General features: G+C 37.2%; 1 protein-coding gene and 1 pseudogene across 8 annotated transcripts in view; one reads left to right on the plus strand and one right to left on the minus strand.

Annotated features, from left to right (window-relative positions):
- Positions 1–26350, plus strand: part of SLMAP (sarcolemma associated protein) — a 156716-nt gene that overhangs the window by 60172 nt on the left and 70194 nt on the right. For 6 of the 8 annotated variants that reach the window (XM_052644147.1, XM_052644114.1, XM_052644123.1 and 3 more), the window contains exons 2-3: positions 2478–2625; positions 22842–22914. In XM_052644147.1, coding sequence (XP_052500107.1) covers positions 2478–2625; positions 22842–22914 — 221 coding nt within the window. Of the gene's footprint in view, positions 1–2477; positions 2632–22841; positions 22915–26350 lie in introns of all 8 variants that reach the window. The other 2 variants (XM_052644096.1, XM_052644105.1) reach the window with 1 other exon arrangement.
- On the minus strand, positions 17306–17873 carry LOC128051535 (PEST proteolytic signal-containing nuclear protein-like; annotated as a pseudogene).

Below are 26350 nucleotides of genomic sequence, written 5' to 3' on the forward strand. Positions count from 1 at the left end.
CCGGAGTTGCTCAAATTCATGTCCACTGAGTCAGTGATGCTATCCAGCCATCTTATCCATTAGTAACACAATAATGGATCAGAATTTGAAGTTTGAAAACACTGTAAATCTATAATCCCCTTATATGGCTTGCCAAGGCACATACAACTGAAAATGACCAAACCAGAATTCAGATATTGCCACATTTCCTAAGAATATATCTATTAAAAAAACAAAAAAGCTTGTTTATACAATGTTGAAGAGGAGGTTCCAGTATGGAAAAAATCTTGAGGGTCATTGTCCCTTCTTGAGCATGTTGCCTATGCTTATCTCTCGGCTGTGAAATGTTAAGGCCTTTAAATTTCAAATGGACTTGTAAGATATCAACACAGTTTTCTTTCCTAATGGCCTGTAATTAAATATATAAACTGCTAGCCAAAGTAACAGTTGGTCTGTCTTGAATTATAAACAGAATAAGTCATTTATAGCCAGCCTGGTGGCCTTTAAATTGTCGCCTAGGAATTAATGAAAAGAAATGTCATTTTCATATTTTCTGCAAATCGCTTATTCTTTTGTTGTGTTTCATTTCGGAAGAGGGTTTTATGGGAGGAGTGAAGGATAAATGAAACATGAAGGTCAGTATGAAGTAATGGGGGAAAAAAATGTCCCTTTTAATTCTGTTATATAAACCCCTGCTCTGTCTTCCATAGCTCTGTGACCTTTGGAAAGATACTTGCCTGTACCTTACTTTTCTTATATATAAATGGAAATAATATCTATATCATAGCTTTAACGTTAAGGTTAAATGAGGGCCTGGTGGTGCAACATGTATTTTCATAAATATTAGTTTTCTTCTTTCCTTTCTTCTTTAGGAAGGAATTCAGTGAAAATGTGTTGCTAGAATAAGCAGGGGTGGAGAGTGTAGAAAAATGCAAAAGAAAGGTACATCTTTTTTTGTTGGTTGTTCTCTTCCTAGTAAGTCTGTTGTGTGTGATCCCAGTTGTTGATAATTTCTTTGGGGATAGGTAGGTGATAAATAGGTAGGCTTCCTGTGCCTCCAGCTGTCCCTTCCCTTTGTAGAGAGGGGGGATTACCCAAGTGATGAAAGGCAAGTTATAGTGGGGCTAGAAAGTGATACCTTCACAGTTGATTCCAGTATTTTAGTTTCTCGTGTCTTCATTCTATTTATCACAAAAAATTTACTGAAGACATGTCTATCCTGATACCAAGTATGTTAGTTCACTAATAGCTGTTCATATAGGTGTTCAGTTCAGTTCAGTTCAGTCGCTCAGTCGTGTCCAGCTCTTTGCGACCCCATAAATTGCAGCACGCCAGGCCTCCCTGTCCATCACCAACTCCCGGAGTTCACTCAGACTCACATCCATCGAGTCAATGATGCCATCCAGCCATCTCATCCTCTGTTGTCCCCTTCTCCTCCTGCCCCCAATCCCTCCCAGCATCAGAGTCTTTTCCAATGAGTCAGCTCTTCGCATGAGGTGGCCAAAGTACTGGAGTTTCAGCTTTAGCATCATTCCTTCCAAAGAAATGTTTACCTACTACCAATTGTCCTTGCCTATGGAATAAATAACACTTCCTTTGATTTAACCCAGAAATTATAGCAGCAGAGGTACAAAGTCAAAGAGAGATAGGAAGATAAAATTAGAGTTTTGTATAATGACCTTTAAAAAAACGTTTTATTGAGATATAATTTGTATGCCATAAATTCAGTCTTTTAAATGAACAATTCAGAGAGTTGAACAACCATCACCACTGTCTAACTTTAGAACCTTTTAATCACCCCAAAATGAAACGTTATACCCATTAGCAGTTCTTCACCCCACCCCACCCCTCCCCTCTTCTGCCCTAACATCTCAACCCCTTGCAACCACTAATGTGCTTTTTATCTCTGTGGATTTGCTTATTCTGGATATTTCATATAAATTGAATTCCATATGTCTTTTGTGACTGATTTCTTTTACTTAGCTTAATGTTTAAAAGTTCATTCATGTTGTAACATAAATCAGTATTTCATTACTTTTTATTGCCAAATAACTCATATGGATATACTACATTTTATTTTCCTATTCATCAGTTGATGGACATTTGGGTTCCATTTTTTGGGCTCTAATGAATAATACTGCTGTGAACATTTGTGTAGAAGTTTTTGTGAGGACATGTATTTTCAGTTCTCTTCAGTATATACCTCAGAGTGGAATTGAAGGGTCATATGCTAGCTTTACATTCTAACATTTTGAGGACCGTATAAACTGTTTTCTGAAGTGATACACCATTTTGTCCCACTGGATTTTAAATCTCCCACTTTTAAAGTTCTGATTTTATATATAATGGAAAATCTTAGCTGAAATAAGCAATTTGAATTGATAGGGGGAAAAAATTCACCTGTAGTAGTTTGCAAAGTTGGAAGTACTTTTTTTAAAAGTAGGTTTGAAATTATTACTATTAATCTTTGGCTCTCTTTTTAAATTTTATTTTTGCAGTTTTATCTTCAAGACACTAAAAGTAGTAATGGTACCTTTATAAATAGCCAGAGATTGAGTCGAGGCTCTGAAGAAAGTCCACCATGTGAAATTCTTTCCGGTGACATTATCCAGTTTGGGGTAGATGTGACGGAGAACACACGGAAAGGTACGGGTATGGATCGATTTTTCCTATTATTTGTCTTGTTAAATTTTTTATTCTGTTGTTTAATGTTAACAAAACATTTCATGCCTGTAAAAGCAATTTAACTGTGACATTTCATGCACTGAAATGTTGAGTGTCTCACTTTTCCTATTGCTTTTCTAAAATTTTCAATTCTGAAATATTAAATAGTTTATAATCTTTATTACAGCACCAAAACATAGGGCACTGCTGTGTCAGTTAAGAAGCAGTTGGCTGAAGTGACACTATATTCAACCAACAAGAGCTTAAACCGTAAGGATGAGTGTGAAAACGTTAGACACTCAGTCATGTCCGACTCTTTGTGACCCTATGGACTGTACCCTGCCAGGCTCCTCTGTGCACGGAGTTATCCAGGCAAGAATACTGGAGCCGGTAGCCATTCCCTTCTCCAGGGGATCTTTCCAACCCAGGGATTGAGCCTGGGTCTCCTGCATTCTGGGCAGATTCCTTACTTTCTGAGACACCTGGGAAGCCCCAAACCATAAAGATATCTATTATTAACTTATTAACAATAAGCCTGGAAATAGGTTGGTTCAGACTTCGTTCAGTTGGCTCCGTAATGTTATCAATAATCCAGGATCTTACTGTCCAGTCTGTTGTCCTTTATGTGTTAGTTTCTTAAGCTTTTACTTGTCACCTCATGGTTTAAGGGTGATGGCTTCAGCCCCAGGCATGATTTTCCCCACACCAGTGTTCTAGGCAAAAAAGATGAGATAGGGACAAAGTACCTTCTAGTGTGACTTTCTTTTTATGTTTGAAAGAACAATCTTTCATAGACTTCTTCCAGCAGATTCCTTTTACTCACTGGCTACGTGGGTGGGTCATGTATATAGCTTTAGCTCTAGTTACAGAGAAGCCTGGGAAGGAAGTTACCTGACCAAGGGGAGCAGGAGATCCATGACTAGCGTAGATCAATTATGACTTATCCCTTTGGTTGTGTGTTCAGTGTTGCCCCAAACAGAATCAGAATTCTGTAGGCAGCTACTACAAATGTGAAATTTCATGTCTCAGTTTCTGAAATTAGAAGTTCTGTGGCTATATAAATTTAGATTATTTTTACAATTCTGAGGCTTTTTGGCCTTAGCTAGTTCACTGTATAGTTTATGCCTGAAATTATAATGACTGAATCATAAAACTAAAAAAATAGGAACCAAAAGTATGCAGTCCCACTTGTCATAGTTTAGTCTGCACAGTGGAATGATTGGTAACTTTTTCCTTTTTGTTTCTCTGAGCATCCTCTGATCTGAATACCCTAAGTTGTTAGTCTCTAACATTTTGCACAGTAGACAAGGGAATCCAGGTGTGATGGTGATGATTATGTGAATATATGTTGCCCTGTCATGCCCAACTCTTTGCAACTCCATGGACTGTAGCCTGCCAGGCCCCTCTGTCCATGGGGATTCTCCAGGCAAGAATATTGGAGTAGATTGTCATTCCCTTCTCCAGGGGATCTTCCCAACCTAGGGATCAAACCCAGGCCTCCCCCATTGCAGGCGGATTCTTTACCGTCTGAGCCCCCAGGGAAGCCCTGTATGTATGTATGCGTATACATTTACATACTACAACTGCAGTATTATTTTTGTTGGGTTTTGTTGGCCTTCTCAGAGTGTTAGGTTTTGATACATGGATGTGTGCAGGGCCAACGTCTTAGGAATTTTCATTTACAGTTGTAAAATAGAAAAGAAAATTTGTATTTTGATGCAAAATATTGAGTACTTATTACTAAGAGAACTCCACTTCTGTATAACCATACTGAGAACAGCTGCAGTGGACACTCTGATAGCTCCTGTTGCCCTATCACATCTCCTCTGCTACCGAGTCATTCAGCAAACATTTACTGAACCCCAGCTGTGAATAACCCAGAGAAGGCAGAATTTAATTACATTGTCTTTCTCTCCAAGGAATATCTGTTTTCTTGTCTTGCATTTCTTGAAGAGAATTAAGAGGTGTTAACTGGCAGAAGAATGAGGTAATCAGATACATTTAGGAAAAGCTTAGTTAACCAAAGGTAGGCAAGACATCTCAGAGCTTTTAACATGCTAACAAATGGGCAGGTCTCTAAGGGGGTAATTGATTGAATGTAGGTAACTCCAGACTCATTTCCACTTTCATTTCTCATCTTGCTGTGCAGGACACTTTAGAAAATACTGTGGAAAACTGAGACTAAGTGTTACTACAGTATTATTTCAGCAACATCAGTTCTTGCAGGCTTCTTTGAAAATTTACATATCTTTTATGCCAACTTTAAGGAAATTAAGAAAATTTTCTTCATCATTTAAAATGTTGTTTCTTTTGGCACTTAATTGGCTTGAAAAAGTTGACTTACTTTATGCATGGCCTCTTGGGATTCAGCTATGTCGTGAATTGAGTATTACTATTTAAGCATATGCTTTAAAAAAAAAAAAGATGTTCCTCTATGCTAAACATTATATCAGTTGGAAAATCCTTTTGAAATTGTGCAACACTATCAGATATCTGGTGGATCAAAGAAATAAAAAACGGAACTTCAAACTATGTGGAAAGGAAAGGAGACTTACCTACCAAAATACATTAAATCCTTTACTCAGATAAAAATTTACAATCTAAAATTTTTCCATTATTAAAAAAGAAAGACAAACAATGAAGGAACTTGGCACTTAGAACAAATTAGAAAAAAGAACAAGAAAAAGAAGTTTGGAAGAAGAAAAATGAAAAGCAGAAATTAATGAACAAAAAAAATTTAGAAGGGGTAAACAGACCCAAATTCTGGCTCTTTAAAACAAAACAGTAAAATAGGTGGTTCATAAGCCTTGATTCCTTTATAGGTTAAAAAATATAAGGAATGAGAAAGGAGATATAAACAGATATGGGATATACCAAAAGAATTCTTAGAGACTGTTACATGCCAAACTGTGGCAAAAAAAAAAGAGTAAATTAATGTTTTCCTGGCAAAATTACCCCAAGATGTAGAGAACTTTCAAGTTAATTTTTTTAAGAGACTAAAAAAGTTGTTAAAAATTGACTAGAAACATAGATTTAAAGTTGAATTTGGCCTTATTAAAAAAAAGATAAATCCAGTGTTGTGTAAATAATCCAATATAGGTAAAGGTGAGAAGCTCTGAAAATCCTTTAAAGAAGCCAGCAGCCTTTCATTAGTGCCAAATTCTGATACAGATAAAATACAAAGGAAAAAACCTGTAATTTCATTTGTAACAATAGATAAAAAATTCTGGTTAGGACGATAGTAAATTCAGAAGTGAAGCTAGAATAAACAAAAGTAGGATTTACTCTAAGAATGCAAAGATAATTCAATTTGGAGGAAATATGTCAACATCATGCACCAAATAAAGTTGAGAAATATGTACTGTAGAACCACTGGATGTTGAAAAGGCAGTTGATCAAGTTCAGGAGTTATTCCCAGTGAAAACTGTAAATAAATAGGATGAAAAGAAAAAAATTATAATTAAAACGGAAGAAAAATAGCCAAAATGCTACACACCTGTAAAAATGCAAGAACTAAGTTTGTGTATATCAATAAACATAAACCTTAAACATTATCTCAAGAAAATTGCCAAAGAATGTATGTGGTATACTATCCTTTACATGAAACATGAATTCATGTACAACAATGCTCTATTGTGCTTTCTTTTATTATATCAATTAAATTCTTTAAGATCTTTTAAAATTGAAGTATAATTAATTTACCATCTTGTGTTGGTTTCAGGTATATAGCCAAATGGTTCAGTTTTCTGTGTGTGTGTATGTGTGTGCGTTGTTTTTCAGATTCTTTTCCATTATAGATTATTAAAAGATATTGAATATAGTTTTCTGTGCTATGCAATAGGTCCTTGTTGTTTATCTATTTTATATATAGTACTGTGTGTATATTAATCCCAAGCTCCTAATTCACCCCCTAACTTCCCCTTGCTATCCCATTTGGTAACCATAAGTTTGTTTTCTATGTCTATGAGTCTGTTTTTGTTTTGTAAATGAGTTCATTTATATTATTTTTTTTAATTCCATATGTAAGTGGTATATGATATTTGTCTTTCTCTTATCTGACTTACTTAGTATGATAATCTCTGGGTCCATTGATGTTGCTGCAAGTGACATTATTTCATTCTTTTTTATGACTGAGTAGTCTTTCATTATGTATATATACCACATCTCATGGTTTTCTCCAGATACATGTTCAGGAGTGGGATTACAGGATCATATGATAACTCCATTTTTAGTTTTTAAAGAAATCTCCATGTTGTTTTGCATAGTGGCTGCACCAGTTTACATTCCCACCAACAGTGTAAGAGGGTTCCCTTTTCTCATACCCTCTTTAGCAATTATTATTTGTGAACTTTTAATGATGTCCATTCTGACCCATGGGAGTTGATATCTCATTGTTACTTTGATTTGCACTCCTCTAATAACTAGCAATGTTGAGAATCTCTTCATGTGCCTACAGGCCACCTGTATGTCTTCTTTGGAAAAATGTCTGTTTAGGTCTTTGGCCCTGTTTTTGATTGGGTAGTTTGCTTTTTTATTATTGAATTATATGAGCTGCTTACATATTTTGGAAACTAATTCCTTGTCTGTAGCAAGATGCAAGACATAGCAAATATTTTCTCCCAGTCTTTTCACTTTGTTTATGGTTTCCTTTGCTGTGCAAAAGCTTGTAAATTTAATTTAATTAGGCTCCATTTGTTTATTTTTGTTTTTATTTCCATTTCTCTCTGAGACTCTAATGGTCGCTCTCTAATGTTTTTGAACACATTTATAATAAGGATATCAAATTGGAAACTTGAAATGATAAAAAGTAATGTGTGTGGATCTATGAAAAGGATTTTTTTCATCAGTGTGCATAGGATGAAAAACAGTGGAAGGATAATTTTTAAACTGCCCTTCATGCAGGTATTAAAAAGAATACATTAGGACTGTATGAATTGCAGGAATTTCTGTAAGATGTATTATTATGTGAGGAAAGGATTACTTTTCATAATTTCATTATTTTTAAAAAGTCTCATCAGTCCCTATACATGTGCCTATATACATATGTGTTTGTATATGCTTATATGAACATGGAAGGAAAACATAGAAGAATGTGTGTGTGTGTGTGTGTGTGTGTGTGTGTGTATACACACACACTAATCATTAATGTGAATCTTTCTGGAGTATGATTGGAGAGAAGGAGTAAAGAAGCCGAGAGCCAATTAAAAAGGACAAGGCTAGCAGTAGAACCCCTCCAGAATGTGACATATTGTGCATTTGTATTAAACAATTACGTGTAAAAGGAAATTTTTAAAAGGTACATACAATATATATAAATGTTTTTATATTTGTGTGTATGCGTAAATCAGTATTTTTGTTAAAAATGCTATGAGTATGGTGTGACTGAATGTATTAGTTCATGTTAGTGTTTCTTCTGTTCCAGTCTCTCCAAAACAAGCTGATTTTGATGTTTCACTTTCTGCATAGTGTGGCTTCACCGAAAAGATCCGTTGGTCAGCACTTTAGTAATACTCTGCCCTGTAGATATAAGATGTTTTTGCCAACAAATAGGATGACTTTGTAATAGACTGGGGGGGTGGGGCAGGGAGAGAAGGGAGAAGGAGAAAAAGCCAACCTATCAGATCCTTCTGGAATGGGAGCCTTAACAACTTGCCTGCTGGCCACTTCTCTGTTCATAAGGCCACAGGCTGCCCAGATGGCATGAGTTTTCTAGGTCGTACATTATAGTAACCCTCTGTTGCAGATCTTGGGACCATTTAGTTCTATAAAATTCACATATATTACTAACTCCAGTTATCTCTTCAGTCCAGGTCCCATTTGACCCACTTCTGTTCCTGAGTTAAGCCCCTGGGAGCAAAGGGTCTATTATGAGTAAGGTCAATGGTATCTTCCTTTTGTTTTCTGCTGCAGTTGCTCTGAATTACTTTTACTCCCCGCAGTATATCTTGCCTTTTCTGGCCTTCAAATCCTTGCACATGATTTTTTCCTTCCCCCATAAATCTCTGTAGGCTGGACAAGGTGCCCTTTCATGTCTCTATTGCACACTGTGCTCATCCCTTCCAAATGTTTGATTCCTTCACTGACCTGTAAGCTGTACAAGAACAAGCAGTATGGCTGTCTTTATGGCAGAATCTTGCCTGCTTAAACTGGCACATAATGGTTGAGTAAATTTTTTAAATGTGTCATAAATCTTTATCTGCCATTTTACAAGAGTTCCCTCTACCACCTTATCTCAGCTGAGATTTTATTAGCCTTCCTTCTAATCTGGAGGCTTATATGACAATAGGGTATTGGCAACCTTCTTGTTACTCACTGCCCTTTTTATTCTGTTATGACTCAGTTACTTCTCCTTAACCTGTCTAAGCTTTAATTTCCTCATCTTATAAAGTGGGATTCATGATACTGTTAACCATCTGAAGGCTTGGGGTATGATATTCAGTGTTTACATTGTGGCACAGCAATCACTGTGAACACTGAAAGAGTGAACATGAAGTGCTTAACTCAGGATCAGGTGCTTTAATTATTACTGAAACCCTTGCCAATTATTTGTACGTCCTTTTTTCTTTTTCTTTTCTTTTTTTGCCATCTAGTTTGCTTCTCTTTCTCAGTAGCTTCTGCTCAGGCTTCTTTACCCATCTGTCCTTTGCAACCCACCAGTGGCATTTCAGAGGTATACTCACCAGCTTCTAGACTACTCCTTGATTTGGGGCTGTGCTGTCTTGCTTGTTTCTAGCTCTTGGAAACTTTCACCGTAAGCCTTATATACTTCCACTTTACAGCTTCTAGGGAAAACACAAAGCTGAGTCAACAAAGAATGTGCCAGATTGACTGAGAGAATCTTTCTGATGTCATGGCAGTCTTCTTTTGTTCATTTAAAAAATGTCTTCTCAACCCAGGGTATGCACCAGAATTACCTGCTGAGCTTGGTAAAGCTATAGACATGTGGATCCCACCCTTCAGCCCTAAGAAGGAGACTTGTTAGGTGTGGGGCCTCAACGTACCTATTCTAAAAAGCTTTGGGTTGTTCTTTTGGGCAGCTAGGTTTAAGAACTCTGCTCCATTAAGTTTCTGGCAACTATTTTATGGGCTTTCCTTTATCCTCAAGTCCTAAGACTTCCTACTTACGTTGTCTGCTGTGACTCTGTACATACTGGTTCTGTCCATGTATTTCCAGCTTCTTGGTTGGTTGTTTCCTCTTAAATGTCCTCCTTTCACCTTATAATTGCTCCATACAAAGCTTAATTTCTGCCTTCAAACCAGAGCATTATACTAACTTCCCAGTTTCACTTTTTGCTCTTTCATTTTGTAAACAGAATATTGGTATCTTTCCTGAATCCTGTCTCTTCTTTACCTTCTGCAGTTGTCATCTAGACATTTGCCTCCTTTCCCTGCTTCTACTTGTTTTTCCAGATGCCAACCTAGAGTGTTATAGTAGCTCTCCACTTCTGGCCACCATATTCTCCCAACCCACTGCCTCCAGAATATTCTTCTGTTACAGCTCTGTTGGTGTCATTATCCTGCTTTTAGAAGTCTTAAGTGGCTGTGTCATGCTGTAGAAGAAAGTCTGAAATGCTTAGCTGTACACTTGAGGCCCTCAAAAATGTGGACTCAACTCAATCTTTTGATTTTTTCCATTACTTCCCTTAATATATGTTAAACAGTGTTACTTAGAGGTAAGAGGAAGAAAAAATTCTTTTGAATCCTAGCGCTGCCATTTGCCATAGATGAGATCTCAAGCAGGTTACCTTAGCTTCTTTAAGTTGCCTCAGCTGTAAAATGGAACATAAAAATAACTATTTATCTGGTTTATCATAAATAGTTAGCATGTATAGTGTGCTTAGCATGGGACTGGCCCCTAAAGATTCTTGAAATATATTCTTTACCTTTCTTCTCCAGGTGCCCGCCTTAGTTGTTCAATTCTCACATCCTTCTTGTTTTCTTTTTCTTTGCTCATGCCACTCTTTCTGCCTTTCCTTTTATTTCCAGCTTTTGAAATTCTGTTTTTTTCTTTACCCTCTTCATAAATCCTTCTCTGCCCTTGTCCATTTCAGATTCCGTCAGTGCCTTGTAGCATTTATGAATTTTTTCCCCTTTGTTGTTAGATATTTCTAGTTTTCTCTACCAACTATTATAAATTGAAATCTGCTCAAGGGCAAGGAAGTTGGTCATAGTCCTCTTGGTTTTTCCCATCATTCCCAGAGTACTCATTTGTAGCCAGCAGGTTTTCAGTGAGTATTGAGTGAAGAGATAAAGCCAAAGAACAAACCAAGTCAAAAAATAAACAAGCAATATCACTCCCAAGTATGCTAGAGAAATAAAGTAGTAAATTAATCCACATGTCTATAAGAAGGATTCCTCCCAGCAAATAAATAGATTGAATAGGATTCCTGGGAGAGAGAGCTGACTCTGAGTCCAGGGCAGTATGGGAAGTTAACAAGGTGGTGCCAGTCAGGCTGTCTCACCCCATCCTCTCACTCCCTCTCACCCCATGTTCTGTAAACAATGACTGCACGGCTGTGTAACAGCTGAGATCGCTTATAGCATTGCACATGTGCGTCGTGAGGTACCCACTTGGTCATGGGCTATTTTGTGTGGTATGCCTGTGTGAGCTTCACCATGAAAACGCTGGAAGCCCCTGCATTGGGGCTTCATTGGAGTGATATCACAGTTATGTTATATGAGGTTATGTTACGGCTACATTATGGCTACATTGTGATTACGTTATGGCTGCTGCTATGGCTGCTGCATCAGCCTGGAGAAAGGCTGTCTTGTGGCCGCAATGCCAGCCAGGAGAGAAGAAATGTGTCTGCAGTTCCTATGGCTCTACGTGCCTTCTTCCAGCCTTTTAGCTCCAGAGCTAAGAGGCTGAACCCTGGGTTCAGCGAACAGTGTGAACAGCAAGACAGTTGGCACCAAGATTTGGTCACCTCTGGACTTATTTCTCATTCTGAAAACAGGTAGATAAAGAGAGAGAAGAAAACATTTGTGCTACCTTTACTATAGGAATTATACCTGAGATAAATAAATAAAGAGAATTTTCCTTTTGTTTGTTAATCATTGAACTCCAGCTGATAGAGAGGCTGATAGAATATCAATTCAAAAAAAAGTTTAAGACAGTCTCTTCTGCAAAGGTTGTTTGGAAAGTCAGACAGCCACGTGTAAATCAATGAAGTTAGAACACACCCTCACACCATACACAAAAATAAACTCCAAATGACTTGAAGGCTTAAATATAAGATGTCACCATAAAACTCCTAGAAAAGAAAATGGACAAAACATTCTCTGACATAAATTGTACCAGTGTTTTTTTAGGTCAGTCTCCCAAGGCAATAGCAAAAGCAAAAATAAAAGCAAAATAAACAGATGAAATCTAATCAAACTTACAAGTTTTTGCACAGCAAAGAAAACCATAAACAAAAGGAAAGGCAGCCTATTACTGGGAGAAAATATTTACAAGTGATTCTACCGACAAGGGCTTAATTTCCAAAATATACAAACAGTTCATACAACTTAATTATAAAAAAGCAAACAACTCTTACAGTGGTCAGAATGGTCATCATTATAAAGTTTATAAAAAATGCTAGAGAGGGTATGGAGAAAAGGGAACTTTGCTGCACTGTTGATGGGAATATAAATCTGTGCGGCTAATATGGAAAACAGTATGAAAGTTCCTTAAAAAAATCAATTGTCGTATGGAGGTAGCAATCTCACTCCAATTTATATCTGGGTAAAAGTTATAATTTGAAAAGATATATGCATACCAGTGTTCATAGCAACACTATTTACAGTAGCCACGCCTTGGAAGCTGTAAATGACCATCTACAGATGAATAAAGAAGATGTGGCATATATACGCAGTGGAATACTGCTCAGTCATAAAAAGGAAGTAAATCCTGCCATCTGCAGTAACATGGATTGACTAGAGCTTATCATATGAGGTGAAGTGAGAGAAAGACAAATATCACATGGTATCACTTGTACGTGGACTCTAAACTATGACACACCACTACAATATTGTAGAGTAATAAAGCCTCCAATTAAAATAAATTTATATTAAATAAAATATGACACAAATGAATTTATGAAACAGAAACAGACTCACAGAAAAACTTTGGTTACCAAAAGGGAAAAGGGATGTTGCAGGGATGAATTAGGAGTTTGGGATTAGCAGATACAAATTACTGTGTATGAAATAGACAACAGGGTCATATTGTATTGCAATACTATATTTGATACCCTATAATAAACTATAATGGAAAAGAATATGTATATAATTGCATAGCTGAATCACTTTGCTAGACACCAGAAACTAAGACAACAGTGTAACTCAATTATACTCAACTTTTAAAATAAAAAAAATATTTTTAAAAAAATCTGATGAGTACTTGTCTAGCTCTATCTCTTTTTTAAACTTAAAAAAAAAAAAAAAGGTCTTGGAATAGAAGCTTTATGTAGCAAAAAGTACCAGAATGAACATTTGGTAACTTTCATCTTAGGTTGCAGTCACATGGCAATTAAATGAATAATTTCCCAACCTGGGAACACTGCTCATTTGGATTTTTTTTTTTTTAATGTTTTTTGAACTTTTGTTTCCTATTACTGCTGATCATTTCAAGAAATCCTTCAAAAGTCAACGTTGGTCCTTTAAGTAGTGTATGTGTGAAGAGGTAATAGAAGGAGCTGACTGTATATCGTAAAGTAAATATAGTAACTCAAAAGCAAAATAAATCATCTGTATAAGATAAAAGAGAAAGAACTCATGTAATGGTAGGTTGTATAGTCTTAGTTCTAATTTGTAATAAAATATTGTAATTACAGCAGGCAATTGTGGATTTTCCTCTTGCATGCACCTTGTTTTCCTCACCACATCTGTTTTGCAGGTTTTAGCATCTCTGAAATTTTGTCTTTAGCTTACAATACATGTGTACATTTAGCATGGCAGTGTTCCTGCAGCCACATTGCACTACCCAAAAAACTTTAAAATTGTGTCTTATCATTAATTTTGTCTTTGATTCATGGCAGTATGACAGTAATAGTGTTTCTGGATGAATTTTGAGAGGACAGTTTGTTTTAAAGTGCTTCATAGAAGGCTTTACAGCAGCATTTTCCAAAGTAGTTTCTTTATATGGACACAAAGTCTATTAAGCTCTGAGAAAGACTGTGGTTTAAAAAGATAAAAACTCTTTCAGTGTCTCTTAACCAAGTATTTTCCAAACTTTTCTGACCCCCAAATCCTTTTTTGTATACCTGCTAGCACTCTATTTTAGGATATGATACTATCAGTTCAGTTCAGTGTAGTCACTCAGTCGTGTCTGAGTAAGCGACCCATGAACTGCAGTACACCAGGCTTCCCTGTCCATCACCAACTCCCAGAGATTACTCAGACTCATGATCATTGAGTTGGTGATCCCATCCAACCATCTCATTGTGTCATCCCCTTCTCCTCCTGCTTTCAATCATTCCCAGCAACAGGGTCTTTTCAGACGAGTCAGCTCTTTGCATCAGGTGGCCAAAGTGTTGGAGTTTCAGCTTCAGCATCAGTCCTTCCAATGAATATTCAGCACTGATTTCCTTTAGGATGGACTGGTTCAATCTCCTTGCTATCCAAGGGACTCTCGAGAGTCTTCTCCAACACTACAGTTCAAAAGCATCAATTCTTCGGGGCTCAGCTTTCTTTATAGTCCAGCTCTCACATCCATACATGACTAATGAAAAAGCCAAAACTTTGACTAGATGGATCTTGTTGGCAAAGTAATGTCTCTGCTTTTTAATATGCTGCCTAGGTTGGTCATCGATTTTCTTCCAAGGAGCAAGCGTCTTAATTTCATGGCTGCAGTCACCATCCACAGTGATTTTGGAGCTCCCCCAAAATAAAGTCTGTCACTGTTTCCATTGTTGCCATGAAGTGATGGGACCAGATGCTATTTTGATCTTAGTTCTCTGAATGTTGAGTTTTAAGCCAACTTTTTATTCTCCTCTTTCACTTTCATCAAGAGGCTCTTTAGTTCTTCTTCACTTTCTGCCATAAGGGTGGTGTCATCTGCATATCTGAGGTTATGGATATTTCTCCCCGCAGTCTTGATTCCAGCTTGTGCTTCATCCAGCCCAGCGTTTCTCATGATGTACTCTGCATGTAAGTTAAATAAGCAGGGTGACACTGTACACCCTTGACATACTCCTTTCCCAATTTGGAACTAGTCTGTTGTTCCATGGCCAGTTCTAACTGTTGCTTCTTGACCTGCATACAGATTTCTCAAGAGGCAGGTCAAGTGGTCTGGTATGCCCATCTCTTGAAGAATTTTCCAGTTTGTTGTGATCAACAGAGTCAAAGGCTTTGGCATAGTCAATAAAGCAAAAGTACATGTTTTTCTGGAACTCTCTTGCTTTTTTGATGATCCCGCAGATGTTGGCAATTTGATCTCTGGTTCCTCTGCCTTTGCTAAAGTCAGCTTGACCATCTGGAAGTTCACAGTTCACATACTGTTGAAGCCTGGCCTGGAGAATTTTGAGCATTACTTTGCTAGTGTGTGAGATGAGTGCAATTGTGCAGCAGTTTGAGCATTCTTTGGCATTGCCTTTCTTTGGGATTGGAATGAAAACTGACCTTTTCCAGTCCAGTTGAGTTTTCCAAATTTGCTGGCATATCGAGGGCAGCACTTTCACAGCATCATCTTTTAGGATATGAAATAGCTCCACTGGAATTCCATCACCTCCGCTAGTTTCGTTCGTAGTGCTTCCTAAGGCTTGCTTGACTTCGCATTCCAGGATGTCTGGCTCTAGGTGAGTAACCGCATCATCGTGATTATCTGGGTCATGAAGATCTTTTTTGTATAGTTCTTCTGTGTATTCTTGCCACCTCTTCTTAATATCTTCTGCTTCTGTTAGGTCCATACCATTTCTGTCCTTTATCAAGCCCATCTTTGCATGAAATGTTCCCTTGGTATCTCTAATTTTCTTGATGAGCTCTCTAGTCTTTCCCATTCTGTTGTTTCCCCCTATTTCTTTGCGTTAATCATTGAGGAATGCTTTTTTTTTTTTAATTTTTTTTTTTATTTTAGAGTTTGACAGATTTATTGGTATTTTAGTAAAGACAATCATCTTAGTTGTTTCTCTCTCCCTTCTTGACTGTAGGTTGATATTTGAGTCAAGAAAATGAAATGTAGGAGAGGGATGTTATTTCAACATAAACATTAAAATGAACAAAAATGGAAAGTTTGCCTACATTAAAGCAAGTTAAATTCATGTATCTTGATATAATTAAATCATGTAAGAACTAATAGTTCTATATACATTTCCATTGTTTTACTTGGGGCTTATTCTAATCTCAAATGCAAGAGAACAAAGTATTAGGAATATATACAGGCTGCTTCTCTGGAGTTATTACTTATTAAAAGAGCTCAGCAAGTAGTTACCACCAATCAAACAGTCTGAAGCTGCCTCCAAATCTAACTTTGTAGTTTTCAAGGAAATCATTATACCATATGTTTCTTCTATGTGTGTCTATGCTTTAAAAGATGTGTTTAACTGTCACATTAAAAAAGAATTCATATACAATACAAAAATACAAAATAAACACAATCCTACAACACATAGATTAACAAAGTATATGTGGTCGAAGATTCCGTAAAATATGTTTAAAGATGCATTTTCTTCATTTTCAGTATCTAAAATGTGCTTTTGAGAGGCCACTGGTTAGCAAGTATACAGTTAAAGTAAACCATATTTTTGTGCTAAAAAAGAATTCCTGTCAATAAGTTCAAATCAAATTGGATTTCACAAGTTAGTAACATAAATGCTTTGATAAAGTTACAGAAAGTGCATCTTTCTTATCTTCCATCTTCTTACAGTGTTGCTCCCCCCACCTTTTTTTTTGGTGTTTAAACCCTTTAAAAAATAAGAACAGCCAAACATTTAACTATTATGTACATTTAAATTTTTGGTGGTGGTTTGTTATTTTAAAAGAAACAGCTTCCTTATGATTTGCCTCAAGATCTGGTGGAAATGCTTACTGGAACTAGCTAATAACAAAAATCACGAGAAGCACATTCAAAATACTGATTTACTTTGGTAGCAAATGGTTGTTTTTTGAAGACTAATGAAGGTAGACAAGACCCTTAAAATGAAGTGGGCTATTTTAAATACTTAACAGTTTACATAAAATTTAAAAATGTTCTTTCTAAAGAGCTTAAGCATCTGTATCCACTGATAGCAATGCAATAACTAGTTAATGATGTGAAACTAAACAAATGCCCATTAGGAAAAAAAAAAAGCTGTATTTTATCTAATTTACTTTCTCAGTCAATAGTCCAGTAACATTTTCCTCCCAATACAATACTCCCTTCTCTATAAGGCTGTTCCTGGGAGCCAGACAAGTTTAGGTTAATAAGGGAGTTAAGTTAGAGAGTAACTGCCTACAGTTTAAATAGACAACTTTTTGCTTCCCTCCTAATAGTTGTGTCTAAAAAAATATGCAATTCTTAGAAAGGTACCACTTCTGAATTTTTTAGTATCTGTAACCTTTGGAAACTAATCACATGAAACTACAAAATTAGTAAATGTCTCGAAATCTGTATATAAAACATAAATTACCTCTAATTTCAAATTCTCATTTATTAGTGTATTACTCAATATTTAAAAAAAGAAAAAGAAGGAGGCTCCAAAGATAGTCTTATACCATTCCTTAAAAAAGGAAACTGTTCCTTTTAACTTTACACCCACCCCACACCCCAATCTCAAAACACATCATTTAATTGTCTTGGTCATGGACATTTCCAAGATGAGATTTTATATTTCACTCCCATAGCTTCTGGTTATCAGAAAACCCATGCTTTCCTTTATTGAAGGAATTTGGTCCTGCTGATGTTGGTGTATCCCTTCCAATATTCTTCATCCTCATCTTTGCTTCTGGAGGCATTTCCTCTGGTTCACTATCTTCATCTTCATTGAAAGCTGCTGCTACTGAAAGGATTTTTGGAGCAAGAGTTGGAACCGGTTCTTTAGGCTTACTTGAGCCAAGTTTGATGGATATGGCTGAGGCTTTCTTTGTCGTCTGACTACCTATGGCAAATCCAAACTTGGAGATCTTTGTAGGCTTTGTTGGGAGGTCTGCAATTTCATCTTCAGCTGATCGCTTCTCAGCGCTGCGACTGGAATTTTCCCCTCCATTACTCGGGCGGCTCCAGCTCGCTGCGGCTTCTCAGGCTTCTCCTCTCCCGCCTTCCCGTCCGCCATTTCCCCTGCCGCCTGAGGAAGGCTTTCTTTATCTCTCCTTGCAATTCTTTGGAACTCTGCATTCAAATGGGTATTTCTTTCCTTTTCTCCTTTGCCTTTCACTTTTGTCAGCTATTTTAAAGCCTCATCAGACAACCATTTTGCCTTTTTGCATTTCTTTTTCTTGGGGATGGTCTTGATCACTGCCACCTGTACAATGTCATGATCCTCTCTGTCCATAATTCTCAGGTACTCTGTCTATCAGCTCTAATCCCTTGAATCTATTTGTCACTTCCACTGTATAATTGTAAAGGATTTGATTTAGGTCATACCTGAATGCTCGAGTGGTTTTCCCTGCTTTCTTCAGTTTAAGTCTTTGGCAATAAGAAATTCCTGGTCTGAGCCACAGTTAGCTCCTTGTCTTGTTTTTGCTGACTGTATAGAGCTTCTCCACCTTTGGCTGCAAAGAATATAATCAATCTGGTTTCGGTATTGACCATCTGGTGATGTCCATGTGTAGAGTCTTCTCTTGTGTTGTTGGAAGAGGTTGTTTGCTATGAGCAGTGCATTCTCTTGGCAGAACTCTATTAGCCTTTGCCCTGCTTCATTCTGTACTCCAAGGCCAAATTTGCCTATTACTCCAGGGGTTTCTTGACTTCTACTTTTGCGTTCCAGTCCCCTGTAATGAAAAGGACATCTATTTCGGGTGTTAGTTCTAAAAGGTCTTGTAGATCTTCATAGAACCGTTCAACTTCAGCTTCTTCAGCGTTTCTGGTCTGGGCATAGACTTGGATTACAGTGATACTGAATGGTTTGCCTTGGAAATGAACAGAGATCATTCTGTCGTTTTTGAGATTGTATCCAAGTACTGCATTTTGGACTCTTTTGTTGATTATGATGGCTACTCCATTTCTTTTAAGGGATTCTTGCCCACAGTAGTAGATATAATGGTCATCTGAGTTAAATTCACCCATTCCAGTCCATTTCAGTTCGCTGATTCCTAGAATGTCAACATTCACTCTTGCCACCTCTTGCTTGACCACTTCCAATTTGCCTTGTTTCATAGACCTAACATTCCAGGTTCCTGTGCAGTATTGCTCTTTACAGCCTTGGACTTTTCTTCCATCACCAGTCACATCCACACGTGGGTGTTGCTTTTGCTTTGGCTCCATCTCTTCATTCTTTCTGGAGTTATTTCTCCACTGATCTCCAGTAGAATATTGGGCACCTACCGACCTGGGGAGTTCATCTTTCAGTGTCCTGTCTTTTTGCCTTTTCATACTGTTCAGGGGGTTCTCAAGGCAAGAATACTGAAGTGGTTTGCCATTGCTTTGTCTAGTGGACCATGTTTTGTCAGACCTCTCCACCATGACCCGTCCATCTTGGGTAGCCCTGCCCGGCATGGCTCATAGTTTAATTTAATTAACAAGGCTGTGGTATATACACTCAGTAATATAAGTATTGGAACAAAACATTCTTGTCTGGTTGCTTTAAATACTGGCCTTTTTCAGATTGGAAAGATAACTAACATTTCTATACATTCTTTTATCTAGTTGACCTAAGAACCTTTCCAAAAACAGGATTGGCTAAACTATCAGCTTTGTCAGACATGATCTTTAACTGCTTTCAGTAGTGCACCAACCTCGTACTGCCCGGATAGTATTAACCCTTGGTTCACCTTACAAATTTGTACATTGTTTCAGTTGCTGGGCTTCATTAGAATATGTTTGAGCAAAAGAAATCCTTAGGTAACTCTCTGCACCTTTAAAAACAAAAAACACACTTACTGTCAATTTAAATACATTGATAAATTGTCGGTATTTCTGGGTCTTCTTGTTTTGTGCTCCTCTGTTGTAGGCTGTTTATAATAAATCTCTGGGGGAGTCACCAAGCTGCGATAAATTCATTCATTCCCTGTCTTCTGCCAAGAAAAGGGGGCAGTTAGGTGCTTTTTTGCAAGTGGAGATGAGCACTGCTCCTCTTCTTCCCTGAGTATTGAAAGAGATAACTGAGTATTGAAGAAATGATACCTTTACTCCTGAGTATTGAAAACTATAAAATATCAAGTTGGTAAAAAAATTCATTTGGGTTTTTCTATACGATATTACAGAAAACCAGGATGAACTTTTGGCCAACCCAGTATGAATGAGATACGTTTTTTGGAAATATTCATTGAACATTTATTAAATACTGTCTTTGTACCAGATAATTCTGCTAATTACCAGATTTTAAAAGTGAGAAGCAATATTTATTGCCGCCCCCAAAGAGGATTGTGTAAATAGTAGATATTCACAATGCAGTGTCTTTAGTCTTATAAGCAGAAATAGGAGGCTCTGGGGATAGCTAACTCAAATACTTTGGCCACCTGATACGAAGAGCTGACTCATTTGAAAAGACCCTGATGCTGGGAAAGATTGAGGGCAGGAGGAGAAGGAGACGACAGAGGATGAGATGCTTGGATGGCATCACCGACTCAATGGACATGGGTTTGGGTGGACCCTGGGAATTGATGATGGACAGGGAGGCCTGGTGTGCTGCAGTTTATGGGGTCACAAAGAGTCAAACACGACTGAGTGACTGAACTGAACTGAACTGAACTGAACTGAGTGAAGGAGATAAAAAGTCTAATCCTGGATGATAAATATCCTTTGGTTATGCAGGCAGAGGGATAAAGCACATCATAGACAGAGGACAGCTTGTGTACAAGTCATGGGGTTATGAAAAGTAAGAAATTTGGAGATGCAGATAGCTTGGTTTTGTACAGCTTACCTGTGGTATCAATAGAAGGGACTTCCCTATAGCTCAGATGGTAAAGAATCTTCCTGTAATGCTGGAGAAAGAAAAGAAAGTGAAAGTGAAGTCACTCAGTCGTGCCCGACTCTTTGCAACCCCATGGATAGTAGCCTGTACCAAGTTTCTCCATCCATGGGATTTTCAAGGCAAGAGTACTGGAGTGGGTTGCCATTTCCTTCTCCAGGGAATCTTCCCAACCCAGGGATTGAACCCAGGTTTCTCACATTGTAGACAGACGCTTTACCATCTGAGCCACCAGGGAAGTACAGCACTGTGAACAAAGAAAATGAAGTTGCTCAGTGCAGTGCTGGAGACCTGGGTTCAATCCCTGGGTCAGGAAGATCCCTTGGAGAAGGAAATAGCAATTCACTCCAGTGTTCTTGCCTGGAGAATTCCATGGACAGAGGAGGCTGGTGGGCTACAGTCCATGGGGTCACAAAGAGTCGGACACGACTAAGTGAAACACATACAGACATGATACTAATAGCAAAACAAAAGGTTGGGCCTGAAATGAAGGTCAGTAGTTTGCAGCGGTGATTACTATATGTTAGGCAGAGAGTTTAGAAGGATGCTCCATATCATAGATGATTCTTGAATCTGTGCTAGCTAGCACTTTACATATAATAAATTAGATATTAAAATTAGTATTGAGTAAACCATGCTAAATTTCTGAAGCTTACTGTACATTTCCAGATAATAGCATAGTCATATTACTTTGTGTTAATAATGCCATCTTCACAATTCATGAACCTGATCACTTAACAGGTTGCCCTCATAATGCATTAGCTCTCTAAAGTCGATTTTCCTGAGATGTAATTTACTTACAATACCAATTTTACACATGTAGTTCACTGAGTTTGACAAATGTATACAATCACATGTCCACCACTCCTCTAATCAATTCAGTTGCATTCAGTCACACAGTCATGTCTGACTTTTTGCGACCCCATGGACTGCAGCACATCAGGCCTACTTGTCCATCACCAACTCCCAGAGCTTGCTCAAACTCACGTCCATACAGTCGGTGATGCCATCCAACCATCTCATCCTCTGTCGTCCCCTTCTCCTGCCTTCAACCTTCCCAGCATTAGGGTCTTTTCTCAAGAGTTATTTCTTTGCATCAGTTGGTCAAATCTAATCATGATGTAGTATATCTTCATCGCCCTCCATTAGCTTTAGTTTGTTTTTTTTTAATATTTTTAAATATTTATTTGGCTGTGCGGGATCTTAGTTGCAGCATGTGGGATCTAGTTCCCTGACTAGGGATCAAATCCAAGCCCCCCTACATTAAGAACAGAGTCTTAGCCGCTGGACTACTAGGGAAGTCCCTCCATTAGCTTTTTTTTTTAATCCTTCCATTAGCATTTAATTAGAGTTTATTAAACTAAATTAAAAAAAAAACTCTTTGAACCCTGAAGAACATAGTATCTGAATAGAGAATTTGTTTTTAAATCAACTTTTAAACTATGGAAATAATTTTGTCTGTAAAATAAAGAGATATTCTGTACAAGTACTGCTTTTAAGAGGTTTTATCTCTTGAAATCTTCAGAAGGAGGAAGGAAGAAGCAAAGCAACCGTCTACTGAGTGACTGGTGTAATGTTACATAAAGATGTTTGGAGGTGGAAGAACAACCACCACCAAGAAAACAAAACCATAATTTTAAATACTAAGCTGGTAACTTCAGACTGGAGTTCTCACTAACAGCTCTGATGCTAAGTATCAGAGAGTTGTAGAAGTCCAAGCTGTTATTATACAGATTTTTAGAGTTGTGAGGTATGGATAGGAGTTACAGGTTGGGCACAGGAGATTTAGGAGTAAAGACTGGCTAAAATTTAAAGTAGGGGAATAGTTTACTTAGGTTTTGATACTGGCATATAGGGGAGAAAGTACAACCCCCACACACACACTCATTTATATATTTCCATATACTCAAATGACTTTATTGATTATTGCTATCACATTGGAGGTTAGGACACTTTCAAGACAATTGTATGTGATTCTGCCTTTTTTGTTGTGATTCAATATGGATAGGAAAGGGTTTCTCCAAGGGAATGAATATTGCTGTTAAACCAACATAATTATTTTCTTTCCCAAAAGTTATTATATTTAAGAATAAAATACATGTTTAAATATGAGAGGTGCAGGGTTATGTTTAACTGATTATTTTATCCATGTTATTTGTTTGTTTTAACCAGTTACCCATGGGTGTATTGTTTCCACAATAAAACTTTTCCTACCCGATGGTATGGAAGCCCGGCTCCGCTCAGAGTGAGTATAATTTCATGCTATGAAGTTTCTGTATTAATTACATTGGTTAATAATATTCCAGATGATATTTTACAGTTAACACCTCAGAATTATTCTAATAATGTTAGAAAATTGATGTAGTGCTTTTGGAATATAATATACTTCTGTTTAATATAATTCAATCACATTAGTTATAATTCTAGTAAATAATATATAAGAAAGCACAGTTATTTTGTTTCCAAAATTAACTTTGCAGTGTATATTTTGATGAAAAATTAGTTTTTTAGACTATTTGGAGTATACCAGTTATTAATGAATGATAATTATATTCCTTTTAATCTGCATGTCATATGACTTCTTAAAATATGGTTGCCTGTGAAGTTAATGCCAGTATCATCATCTTACAGGACTTTGGGGATGTTGACACAGTAGTCTATATTGGTGGGAGTTTTTGGAGGGATTTTCCAATTTTGTAGGGTTTTTTTTTTTTTTTTTTCCTTTTTTTAAATGAAGCAGTGGAAAGGTCACTTAGAGGAAGACAAACTTGAGAGGGGAATTTTGCTCATAAAATACAGACGTTAAAAGATAAACATATATACATTTTGATCTTGTACTTTTCACAGATTATTATTAAGTGTTAGAGGGACTTAAATAGTCTTTAGACTTAAGCATTTTTTAATTTTGAGGGGAAAACTTTGAATATGCTACAGGCTTATTTCTATCCCCAACAAAGTATTTTCTGTCCTACAAAAGCAGAAATGAATATCTAGGGGTGGGAGGCTGAGAGCAACAGTGATGAGAAGGTACAGTAGAGTGCTGAGTTAGGAGAGAGAGAAGGAGGAAGGTAGCAAAGAGAAGCCCTCCTGTTACTGTGATAGTGCTTTCATTAGGATTCTTGTATATTATGCTTCAGTTAGAGACTACTATTTTTTTGTTTTTAACCTTTTAGGATATCTGAAGAAAACAAATTTTAAAACATTTTAAATTTAAAACATTAATCTGTTTCCTATTCTAAATTATAGTTTAATTATTAAAATATAATTAACTTTGGGAGCATTAATGTGACTTAGTTTTTAATATGACTTAGTCAAGAGTTAAGGTTTTAAAAATAAGAGTAACTGTTAATTGACTAATAATGAATGGCTTCTTAAAGACCTTGATGTTTGTATTTAACGAGATTTTTCTTTCATGGATTCAGAAGCTTTGAGCAGCTTCTTAAAGGGTCATCTCTGTTCTCAGGTTCTATCCAGTAGGGCATGTGAATTTTTTCTAAGTCTGTGCTAGTAAATTGTGTTCCTGTCCCTCTTGTTTCCCCACTGCTTTTCATCTTTGTTCCTGTTGCTTTTTCTTTGTTTGGGTTTTCTTATGTAGTTAAATGTTAGCATCATTTAATATTTTACTGCCAGTTTCATTGTACATAATCTAGCTGACTCTCTGAAGAAGGTGAAGTTTTGAACAATTCTCTGGAGTTGCAGGAAGGTCAGAATGGTCTTTAAAAATAGTCTGGTTCAAAGCCCAACTCCACCTATTCTGTGACTTGATCAGGCCTCCCTTTTCTCATTTGAAAGATGAAGTTATCGGCACCTATTGAACAGAAATTTTCTGAGGAGGATTAAGCAAAATTGTACACTTAAAGCATTTGGTGTAATACCTGGTTCAGAATGAACACACGATGAATAGTGTTTCTGTTATTGTAATCTAGTATTTTTTTAGCAATCAAGATGCTTTTAAGTATGCCAGATTGTTTGGAGTTTAAATACACTATGTAGATATCATTTTTTTTTTTTCAGGTTTTTCAGTGGGTATACTATTTTCAAAAAGCTGATTCTTTTTTCTTCTTTGATTTTTATTATATTTCACAAATAATTTTCCAATAATAAAAATCAGAGAAATTGCCTATAATCCCACCACCTTGACACTAAATAACAGTTTTTCTTTTCTACATTCCTTGTTACATATCAACTGTTTGCATAATTCAAAGGGAAATACACATAAGTCCACAATAGTTTTTGTCAAGTACAAAATATATCTTATGGAATGTTTTGCTAGATTTTTAGACTTCTGTTTATTAAAGAGATTTTCATGAGAACAGAAATTACTGTTCTTGGGTCACTAAGAAAACTGTATTTAAAAAAAAAACTTCCATTAATAACATTGCATCTATTTGGACTTTATTAAGTTCATTTCCTTGTATGTGCATATCTACAGAGAAAAGGATACATATCCAAAATAGCTATATCCGGGTGTTGGCATTGGGTTCAGTTCAGTTCAGTGGCTCAGTCATTTCCGACTCCTTGCAACCCCATGAACTGCAACACGCCAGGCCTCCCTGTCCATCGCCAACTCCTGGAGCCTACCCACACTCATGTCAATTAAGTCAGTGATACCATCCAACCATCTCATCCTCTGTCATCCCCTTCTCCTCCTGCGCTGAATCTTTCCCAGCATCAGGGACTTTACCAATGAGTCGGCTTTTCGCATCAGGTGGCCAAAGTATTAGAGTTTCAGCTTCAACATCACTCTTTCCAATGAACACTCAGGACTGATCTCCTTTAGGATGGACTGGTTGGATCTCCTTGCACTCCAAGAGACTCTCAAGAGTCTTCTCCAGCACCACAGTTGAAAAGCATCAATTCTTCAGTGCTCAGCTTTCTTTATAGTCCAAGTCTTACATCCATATATGACTACTGGAAAAACCATAGCCTTGACTAGATGGACCTTTGTTGGCAAAGTAATGTCTCTGCTTTTGAATATGCTGTCTAGGTTGGTCATAACTTTTATCTAGGTTAGTCATAAGCATCTTTTAATTTCATGGCTGCAGTCACCATCTGCAGTGATTTTGGATCCCCCAAAAATAAAGTCAGCCACTCTTTCCACTGTTTCCCCATCTATTTGCCATGAAATGATGGGACCGGCTGCCATGATCTTCGTTTTCTGAATGTTGAGCTTTAAGGCAACTTTTTCACTCTCCTCTTTTACTTTCATCAAGAGGCTTTTTAGTTCCTTTTCACTTTCTGCCACAAGGGTGGTATCATCTGCATATCTGAGGTTATTGATATTTCTCCCAGCAATCTTGATTCCAGCTTGTGCTTCATCCAGCCCACTGTTTCTCATGATGTACTCTGCTTATAAGTTAAATAAGCAGGGTGATAATATACAGCCTTGATGTACTCCTTTTCCTATTTGGGACCAGTCTGTTGTTCCATGTCCAGTTCTAACTGTTGCTTCCTGACCTGCATATAGGTTTCTCAAGAGGCAGGTCAGGTGGTCTGGTATTCCCATGTCTTTCAGGATTTTCCACAGTTTATTGTGATCCACACAGTCAAAGGCTTTGGCATTCTGGAACTCTCTTGCTTTTTCCATGATCCAGTGGATGTTGGCAATTTGATCTCTGGTTCCTCTGCCTTTGCTAAAGTCAGCTTGAACATCTGGAAGTTCACAGTTCACATATTGCTGA

This window comes from Budorcas taxicolor, chromosome 1 (genome assembly GCF_023091745.1).
Source record: "Budorcas taxicolor isolate Tak-1 chromosome 1, Takin1.1, whole genome shotgun sequence".
NCBI lineage: Eukaryota > Metazoa > Chordata > Mammalia > Artiodactyla > Bovidae > Budorcas > Budorcas taxicolor.